Source organism: Sclerotinia sclerotiorum, genomic scaffold (genome assembly GCF_000146945.2).
Source record: "Sclerotinia sclerotiorum 1980 UF-70 scaffold_12 genomic scaffold, whole genome shotgun sequence".
NCBI lineage: Eukaryota > Fungi > Ascomycota > Leotiomycetes > Helotiales > Sclerotiniaceae > Sclerotinia > Sclerotinia sclerotiorum.
Window position 1 is genome coordinate 193,614 of NW_001820824.1, and position 9,836 is coordinate 203,449.

The following is a 9,836-nucleotide window of genomic DNA, read 5'->3' on the forward strand; positions in this document are numbered from 1 at the left end:
TGTAAGTTCAAAGGGGATAATGCGAGGTGGTAGGAGCGATAGTGTGTCGTAAGATCATAAACATCATCCCAAAGGAAAGGCCAATGAGGAGAACATATCTGCCAATCGTCAGCTCTGCCAGAGGCTCATCAAGGTAGAGCTTAATCCTCACTTCTATGGGGACGTCCATCTGGACTAATATCTCCCAAACGTACAACATTGTGAGGCTGTAACCTTTCTACGAAGCTCAAGAATCTTGCGCGTTTAATTTGCCCAATTGGTAACAGCACAACTCGTACTCTCGCAGGAGCAACGGGCGACAGCTGATCGAGCATTGTGAGAACATTTGGATGCAATGCGCCTAGCTAGGTAGAGCTCGAGTTCGTGATGCGATGATGGTACTACCGGTTCAAGACGAGATACATGACTGTTGGGAATAATAAATTAAATGTCCGGAACTTGTAGGAGCATAAAACAATAAGATATCGTCGATAATGAATTTATTCCAGAGCTCTCTACTTTGAGACGATGATAGATAGATTGTCCCCTGTTATACGTTGACCATTCTGCGTTATTGGTAAATTGCTTACGTCTCCTAGTTGCGGTAAGGCTACTTTCCGGGCTAAATTCTTAACTTCACTTCACCTCATCTCACTTCAATATGTCACTCTATCCAGGTTCAATTATATCTATGTGCAGCAGGCGGGACTTCATCTCATGCCACTATCTCAACTTGGTAATCTTATGAGCGGTACACTTACTAGATCTCACTCACTTCAGATCTATGCCAGTTCATAGACAAGCTCTTGCCCTTGGAGTCTTAACAGCTAATACATGGTTTCCCTTTGACCCCATTACGAGACATCTGAGTATCCTAATGGTGTGGCGAAGGCTAACCGGTCACTTGAATGTTAGCTATCATATGTGCATGCTGCTGGTTATATCCTTCTGCTCACAAAGTAGTCGTTGCTCTGCATGTCATGGCGACTATCCTCTTGTGGGATGAATTCTTCTCCTTCAGACTACGTACAATTTAATATCGCCCTTATGATTTGAAATTGATACATCTTATAAGCAACCCTGATATTGGCGGGTGTCCTCTACCTAGCAAAGCCACTTCAATGCCTATCAGGATGCAAACATGCCTCTTTACCACTTCTTCTGCTTCTTTGGAGATACTTTAACAGTAACCTTCAAAGAATACATCAGCTGTCAAATCGTGACGATTTAACCCGGGGGACTTACATTGGGATAGACGCAGCTTGCATTACTTGTCGCACAAGCCGAGCATCTGGGCAAACTTCTGTCACACCCAACGTGTCTTTCATAACAGGTGACGCAAGCGCGGACCGACGTAGTTGTGACCGCTAAGATTACTCGAGGTGGTGGTGCATGTACTTGCGGTCCGTGAGAAGGATTGATATAATGCTCACTTCCTGCCAAAGAGGATGGTTCACTGGCCTTAGGATCATCCACATCGACGTCAATGGTCGTCGAAAAGTCTCCATATCCGCCTCTTCGCACAGTGTCGTCGTGAGAATCCTCCCTCCAGTAATCATGAAGAGACATACGACCGTTAATCCTCTTCCCTTTCATCTGACCTGCAAGCCGATTGATAGTATCAACAACTGGTGGGAACTCTACTTGCTTTGGGCAGTTGGCAATTGTATTCGTGACGTGCCTGGGGTGTGAGTTGGTCTCATCGCTTGGTTCCATGTACTTCCCGATTAGTTCGCCTTGTTGTGCAGGAGCTTTATCCTTTCCAGCCGTGCGTTTCATCATGAATTGTCTGTTTCCAACCCCATGCACATACTGGCTGGCAACCCATTCTTCTTCCTCCTGAAGCAAACATTGTGAGACCCATGTCGATCTAAAATCGATGCATTCGGTATGCTCAACTCTTTTATGAACTTCGTGGATGCTGCTTATAACACCGCTATTATTGAAGGTGAGGAGCGGAGGTTGTGTAGTACACCTGATCACGCGATCCTCCGCGACATCAAGGCGCACGAAACTGCCGGAAGAAGTTGTGCTAGCTCCATTTATGGGTTGAAGCTTGCTGGTGTCAATCGGTTTTGATTTTGTTCTGCCCATGGTTATTATGGTAGCTAGTTCAAAGGAGACTTTGAAAGTTGTAAATTGGCAGAGGGTGTGGATGATTGTTCTTGCGTGGTTGTTTACAAAAGTTGGGTTAATCTCCAGTCTCTCAAGTCCATGAATTAGCCGAAGCAAGCCGGAATTGTGGTCATTTTTAAATGGAAATGAGAGGTTTCCAAGGTTATTAGTAATTCAGTATCATCCAGTCTATCTATCTGATAGTGAATTTTGTTGTGACAGTGAATTTGTTGTGTTTTCTTTGATTTTTATCAGTCTCGCAATATAGTAACTCCACACACCGTCTTGGATCTTGAATGCATCTAGCATGTTGATATGATTTAAGAGGGACAACAAAGACTATGGAAAGAAGGCAAGTGCTTTCTATAATGATATCTGGTCTTTAGCATCATCTCGGCGCTGATTTCGCTCAAACTTGTCAAGTCGATTTGAGCGATTAATCACTGGGGCGCGGGATGGTCAATCTATAGATGATTCATACATTTCCTTCCAGCTTTCACAGATGAAATCCGTTGTCCATCTATTTATTTTTCCAAGATAAGAGATGACATACCTCCCTGTGCCAGTTCCATACGCACCAGATGAGCTCCAACTGTATCAAGGCTACGTAATCAAATATTTGGTGGGTGATATTGCATAGAAGAAAGGAGATAGACCGCAAAATGAAGTTTAATTCTCTGGTATATTCACTCTAGAGATTTTTGATATTTTTATCCACAGCCATCATGAATATATCAAGCTTGCTAAAACATGTTTTCAGCATTGGTCACTTTTACTCCGTCGAAGATCGATTTCTGCATAAATGAAATCTTTTATAGTGTTATATTAGTACAATGGCAGTACATTTATGATTATCACATTAGGTCCTTGGGTTCATTCACACTCACATTCACTATATTATCATACTATCAATGAAATTTTATTTTGTTTTTCAACAGTTTTTGTATTAATATGCTATTCATAGACCCAGACCTGATTTAACTTCAAAATAGGAAAAGTTATCAAATTCAAATCGCTTAGCAAGCACCAGAGCTTTCAAAGAGTGGAAAAGGACAGTACCCAGTCAAAAAAATCATTCCTTGAATGCTTTCTTGATTGAACCCATAACTGACTTACCGAATGCCTTCAATTTATCCTTCCTGCTCTGTTTTCTGAAGGGAAGATTGGGTTGGATGGGCAGAGGTGCCACATCCTCTAATTCAAAAGCTAACGCCCCAATCATTAGGTCCGGACAATTATACCAGGCATAAATCTTCCTTACCTGTTTGCCCAAAGTCTGCGCATGATCCGCACACATTCTGGCCACAGGCCTTGCGTTCGCGGTTCCCATTAACATCTTGAACCAATCACTACATGTGTCGTTGGCACCCCTTTCGAAAGTAATCCTCTGCTTGTTGCCCGCACGCATCGACACTGACGAACCACCTTCGGCTATAATCACATCCTGGATCGTCCAAATAGTCCCCTGATTGATGATATTATCAATGATAACATACTTCAACTTTTTAAGACAGAAATCGCCCGGGTGAGTGATCAAATGTAGAGTACATACATCCCGCCAGGTTTGGTAAATGAGTTCACTATTATGCAGACGCCCAGGATCCGTATCGGGATCCCAATCGGCCATTGAATCCTGGAATTTTATAACCAATGTTCCTGTTTTGACAGATGCATGAACTTCGGCTATACATCCAGTAATCCCAGGCAGAAGCATTTTTAACTGGTCCATCTCATGTACTTTCTTAGTGAAGAAATTGTATTCAGACCACTGTGGTCCTGATCCGTCAATCTGCAGTTCTGGGTCCGAGAAGATAAAGCCCGCTTCGTCTCTCTCCAGCATGCTGGGACTTTAACTCCGTGCTTCAAGGGATCACTCACGTAGCGTGCGTGCCAGTCGGGATATAAAATGTCTCTGCGTGGATTCAAGGTGAGGGAAATTTGGTTAGCGAGGAGCACGGCGGTACCGCGTTCGAGGTATCTTTCCGGTGCCAAAACTTCTTCAGTACCACCTCTCGTACACATTCCCCTGAGGCGAGCTGGTCGATTAACTTTGTCCATTTTGCAAAAGTTGACTTACTGTTTAAAATAGACTTGCTTTTCCTAGACTTGGTGGCTTTCAAATAGAAGATCCTTTTAGATGTTTGCTTTCGATGCAGATGTAGGATGATGAGATAAATTAACAATGGCATTATAGATGGTTTTTATAAGGTGAGTTTGGTATTGTTTAGTAATTGTTTAGCTGTTGTTTTGTAAAATCAAAAGATTATAGCTTTAGATGTGGTCTTATTTAACTATTGTTTTCATATTGGATTTGAAGTCATAGGAATTTAAGAGTTGGAACAATATCTTCTTTCTATAGTAGAACACAAGTTTATATACAAAGAAAAAAGATTAATATTGTGACCAAAAGGGTGTTTATAGACCAGCAATTGTATTTAACTTAGAATCTACAGGTGAAGAGCACCTGTAGATGGGGATAGCTACTCTATATACACACAAATGAATGGCCTAGCCGCAATGGCTAGGCAAAAAGAAGTCATATTTACCCCTCCAATGATCTTACTTTACCGATAACCATTGATACCTAGTACTTGTCCGGATCTGATCCTCAGGCCACCTAAATCGTATACTAATCCCGAGTAATCGTATCATGTGTGGACATGGTTTATGTACCTGAGGTTTCTTATATAATAAGGGTGGGAGGAAAGCAGGGGTTTCCGTCACAAATATTATAATATATATATAATGTTAAGTATAATAAATCGAAGATAGATCAGAATATAATTAGTATTATAATAATATAAAATAGAAAACTTATTAAAAGATTGGGTGGAAGAGGCCTCTATATTGACTATATTACTACGTCTGTAGGCATATTAAGATCTCCTCTTGGTATCCTCGGAGGGGACCAATATGCCTGCTTATGGTTCGTCTAATCTAGCCTGTTTAGGTAACCGTATTACTAATCACGACACGTGATTAGTACCGGTAACTTCTATTCCTTTTAACAAAACTCTTATATATAAAATTATTTATTTATTTAAATTAGTAAGATCATATAATTTTTTTTTTAAAAAAAACCTCCCTTTTATAATATATTTTAACATTCAAATAAGAAATAAGAAATAATATTTCAGAGCTTGATATATTTATTATATTCCTTTTTTATATTTTAATCAAAACATAACAATTATATGATTTTAATTTCTCGAGAGTTTTAAACAATCTAGATATCCCAAACTATACAAATATCAGCATCTAATCCAGACTCCAAAATCAACATTAAAATCCCACACCTCAATATGCCCTCTCTCATGAATAACACCCTACACACCCCTAAATCTCATCCTCCTCATCATCAAAATCCTCCCTATCCTCCGCCCCCATCTCATAAAGAATCTTCCCCCCACTCCCAATACCCCCCTCTTTCTGCGCATCAAAATAAGGCAGAACAACATTCTCCCTATCCCTCTTCTGTTTCTCTGTCAAGCCTAGATTAAACGTAACATCAGCCTCCATCCCCTCATCCCCTCCCTTGGCCATCGAATTATCCCCAATTTCCGGCGCTGCAAAAGCCGGGTGTTCATCGAGGAGTTGAATGGTACCGAGATCTTTAGTCGTGGGAGAAGAGCTATGATGTGGAGGTGGTGTATAAATGAAAGTTTCGCGAGTGCCACGACCAGATTTCCGCCGCATTTCGAGCGTTAGGACGATTTCTCCATTTTTGGCATCGGGGGTGTGGCCATTTCCAAATCCTTTAATTACGCCCTCTTTTCCTTCTGCGATGCCAAATTCGGGTTCTCGGGCGGACTTATCGCGTGCGCGTTTGCGAGCGAGTTCGTGGGTGAAGTTGTGGGGTGAGAGGATGGCGGTGGCGAGGAAGAGGAGGGTTGTTAGAGGGTTTGGGGTGTATGGGTTGATGTTTGTAGAGGACGGTGGTAAGGGAATATCAACGTGGTGGGTGCAGAGGAGGGATATAGTTGGGTGGATTATGAGGGAGGAAAGGAAGGGGGAGAGATGGTTTGGGTGAGCTGCAAGTGGATGAAGATTATCGATTATGAGAAGGGTTTCTGGATCGTGTTAGCTGTATATTCACCTGGTATATGAGGAACGGCGTAGGAACATACTTTGCTGAGATGCCGATGGAGGGGTTGTAGGTGAAGGTAAATGCGCAACAATCTCTCGACGAAGCTGTGAAAGTGGTTTACCATGTGCTGAGACGAAAACATCCGGGGTAAAAGGTAATCGTTTCTGAAGAGTAGAGAAAGAAATAAAGATGACCTTCGACTTAGAGATCTATAAATATGAATCAGTATGAAAATAAACTAGCAAGAAACCCCGATTCCAATAATTCAACACCCAAAAGCAATATATCGATACAAAAGACATCAAACTTAATTCACGTGATCATACACAAACACAAATTTCCACCTTCGCACGAAAACTACTCGCACCATCCAGCATGTATGCATATCCTCCTCGGCCAAAAGTCCCAATCCTCACCATTCCCCCAACGAACTCCTGAAAAAAACAGAACAAAAAGAAAGAAATCAAAAAATAACCCACCAAAGCCCTCCTCCAAAACTCCCTAACAATCAACCTCCCACTCTGTTCCAACGAATCCAACACCAATGTAAACGGACTCGCTCCATCTCTAAGATTCAATAGTTTCTGAAAAAGTAACGTGTTATGTGTTCTTCTTTGTTGAAGAGGTGAGGGCGCCATTGTTCCTACTTATTTTTATTTGTTGTTTGGTAGAATAGGATAGGATGTAGAAGGGTAGAAAATGGGTGTATGATGATTCTTGTGTGGCGGGGCGGAATAAGTAGAATTGATAGCAAGTGCGTGCTAGTGGGTGGGAGCGGGAGGAAAGATTTTTTCCATTTTAGGGTTGGTGAGCACGGGGTAATTTTTAGTTTTGGGATTTCAGACTTTGAGGATTCGTGATCAGATGGATATCAGGCTGTTTCAACAAATTGAAATGTATCTTTTTTTTATAAATATTCATTTAATATCAGAATCTTACCTCTCTCCCAAATAAAAATAGACATCTCGATCAAAAATTAAAAGCATAATATGAGATCACGTGACGTACCATTTTCCCTTTTATAAATTCCATAGTTGTTAAACTAGTCAAGACAGGTTTGGTCAAAACTTATCCAGATTTATTTAGTAAGAGCACGTCATATTGCATTAAAAAGTCCATCTCATCCATTAGAGTAAATAAGAAAGGTCTCTCAGCGGATACTTTCTATACCTCACCGGGAGATTTTTCCTCCACCAGCTCGACTCCCACCCAGTCTCCCACACATTTATATAGGTATGTACACAAGCAAAAATACATAGACTAGTATTCTAGCATGTAGATATAACATCATTTCATTTCACTTCCACCAACTATCACTTTATATAACAACAAAAGCAGCTATAGCACGACGAAGCTATATCATGGCAAACAACTTTATTATTTACTCGCAATGACTTTTCATCTCATCTTATCTCATTCCATTGGATTCCATCCCATCACTCCGAAACTCCACGCCAAATGCATATTAACCCATCCATCCTTGTGTCCATCCATCCGTTCATCCGTTCATTACTATATCTTCAAGGAAGTGTATTCTACTTCACCCGAGTATATTTATCCCCCACTTAACTCTGCCACATATACTCACTCAACTGCAACATACACTCACCCATTCCCCTCTTCGCAACCGTCGTAATACCCCTCTCATTACTACCCAACGGTTCACTGAAAAACAACTCCACCAACGCCTTCAACTCATCATAGTTAAACTTCACTTCGTCTTCCGCAGGCGCCGCCACTTCATTCCCATTTCCATCTCCACCTCCAGCACCACTTGAGCCACCATTTGAACCACCCTTCTCCTTCGCCCATGCAACAATGCCCTCAGGTCCCTCTTCAAATAGTCCCCAATACCTGCTACTCCTCACAAGTCCTACTCCATCCTCTACTCCCTTCAAATTTTGTTGTAGCACTAGTACATTCAATCTCATTCTCTTTCCTCCCTCTTTATTAATTCTCTGTATCTTGCTCGCATTATCAACCATGAAAGTATCAATTAGCAAACCCAATCCATTCCTTACAAAATTGATTTCTTTGTCTCTTAGGAACTTCACTATAGTTTCATCGTAGGCTACCAAATCCGCGTTTAGTGATAAGATAGTTGGATCTGGCTCCGAGACTGGTTGAGAGAGAATATATGGGTAGGGATTTGAGCCCGAGGAAGTTGAGAGAACACGGGTTAGGGAGTGTAAAATTTGAATACGTGTTTCCATGTGAAGCGTTAAGAGGACGGTAGCGGCTAGTTCTTGGTATGAGGAAACTATTGAGTCGAATGCGCTAAATATATCACATTAGTCATGTACCAAATTTATCATAAAAGATAATAACTTACACAACAGTTTCCTGCGTCATAGGAAGATAAACCATGTTCTGCTCATCCTGACCTCTAGGATCATTCAGCAAAGTCCAACGTCTATGCGGTGGTTTCTGCATTGATTGTGTACGGGATGAGTCTGCATCATTCCTCGTAATATGTCTCAATTGTCCAATCTTGATAGCTAACCATTTCATACTAGTGTATAAAACACAAAGAGATGAAATAGTTTCACGATCTGAGATAATATCATCCACCTGAAGAGGATTCTCATTTGTCTGTAGAATCAAAAGATGAGTTTCCTTGTCCAATAATTGACGATCGACTGCTTCACTTGTCCAAATTTTCTGCATAGTATCATGGACATCGCCAGGCTCACTAGCAAGCAGTGCAGATAGCTTAAGTGTTGAGCCTTCGGAATCACTAACTCGAGATACTAATGATTTGAACCAGTCATAACATCTATCATAATATCTCATCATCTGGGTGATGATAAGTTGACTCAATGCTTGATCGTGGGGAATGGTGTCCAACATTCTACAAAATGCTGTAATCAAATTAAAGAAAGCTGCCGTGCCTTTAAAGACAGGTCGTCTCGAAACTCTTGCCCATTGTGCATCTTGTTGGAATGCATCAGTCTCCTCAAACACCGAGTCACTAAGCTTACCCAGTGTTTCATCAAGTTGAGGTAGAAAGACATTAACAAGAAAGTTATCCAAGAACGATGTCAAAGTACTTGTGACTAAATCCGAACCAGGCGGGACAATGGCTTTCAATCTTTGTAAGAAGCTCAATGTAGGAGGTAACAGCAAGCTCATGTTAAACACACTCGGCTCTACCAAAGACTTGTGCGTTCCCATACCACCAGTTTTAGCATCAAAAGCCGTACCAGTTAATCGTTTTGCTCCATTTCTTCCAGCCGAACTCTCCAAGAAAGACTTAGCTTTCTTACTATCGGCACCTGACTTCCTTGAACTCGACATGAGACCCGGTACAGCAGCTCTGATGATATTCTCCAACTCGTCATATTCAGTTGTCATATGAACAGACTTAGCATCCGCATCCGAAAACTTAAATAGCTTCTCTAACTTAGACGACTTGGAAGCACCAGGTCGAGGAGAATCAAATTGGTATACATCCGCATCTGTGGTCACATAATTATGTAAAAGAGAGCGAATCTCATTCTGATATAGATTCCACAGTTCTCTGAAACCACCAAGAAGTACAGTCGAATTCCTCATACCCTCTCTCTTTGTAGTATTTTTACCACATCATAGAAAACACGATGACCCTCAAAGCGTTCCGCGAATTTTGCGTATAACGTCCGAAGTAAATCATAGA

At 41.3% G+C, this 9,836-nt stretch overlaps 5 protein-coding genes across 5 annotated transcripts in view; all 5 read right to left on the minus strand.

The window, feature by feature from the left end:
* Positions 1–140: 140 nt before the first annotated feature.
* Positions 141–314, minus strand: SS1G_08728 (hypothetical protein; the record flags this gene model as incomplete). Its single annotated transcript, XM_001589914.1, has 1 exon — positions 141–314. One exon carries the CDS (start codon positions 312–314, stop codon positions 141–143), a length of 174 nt encoding a protein of 57 aa, XP_001589964.1.
* Positions 315–771: 457 nt separating this feature from the next.
* On the minus strand, positions 772–1,758 carry SS1G_08729 (predicted protein; the record flags this gene model as incomplete). The annotated part of the gene is made up of 3 exons (XM_001589915.1): positions 772–871; positions 1,133–1,170; positions 1,225–1,758. The coding sequence occupies 3 exons, from the start codon at positions 1,756–1,758 to the stop codon at positions 772–774; spliced, it is 672 nt and encodes a 223-aa protein (XP_001589965.1).
* A 1,408-nt stretch (positions 1,759–3,166) lies between these two features.
* Positions 3,167–4,152, minus strand: SS1G_08730 (predicted protein; the record flags this gene model as incomplete). Its single annotated transcript, XM_001589916.1, has 2 exons — positions 3,167–3,862; positions 3,973–4,152. 2 exons carry the CDS (start codon positions 4,150–4,152, stop codon positions 3,167–3,169), a joined length of 876 nt encoding a protein of 291 aa, XP_001589966.1.
* A 1,278-nt stretch (positions 4,153–5,430) lies between these two features.
* SS1G_08731 (hypothetical protein) lies at positions 5,431–6,819 on the minus strand (the record flags this gene model as incomplete). The annotated part of the gene is made up of 3 exons (XM_001589917.1): positions 5,431–6,164; positions 6,222–6,390; positions 6,661–6,819. 3 exons carry the CDS (start codon positions 6,817–6,819, stop codon positions 5,431–5,433), a joined length of 1,062 nt encoding a protein of 353 aa, XP_001589967.1.
* A 927-nt stretch (positions 6,820–7,746) lies between these two features.
* SS1G_08732 (hypothetical protein) overlaps positions 7,747–9,836 on the minus strand; it is a gene marked incomplete at both ends in the record, with an annotated part of 3,420 nt that continues 1,330 nt past the window's right edge. Inside the window, 2 exons of the mRNA XM_001589918.1 lie at positions 7,747–8,458; positions 8,514–9,745. Of these exons, the coding sequence (XP_001589968.1) occupies positions 7,747–8,458; positions 8,514–9,745 (1,944 nt within the window). The remainder of the gene's footprint in view (positions 8,459–8,513; positions 9,746–9,836) is intronic.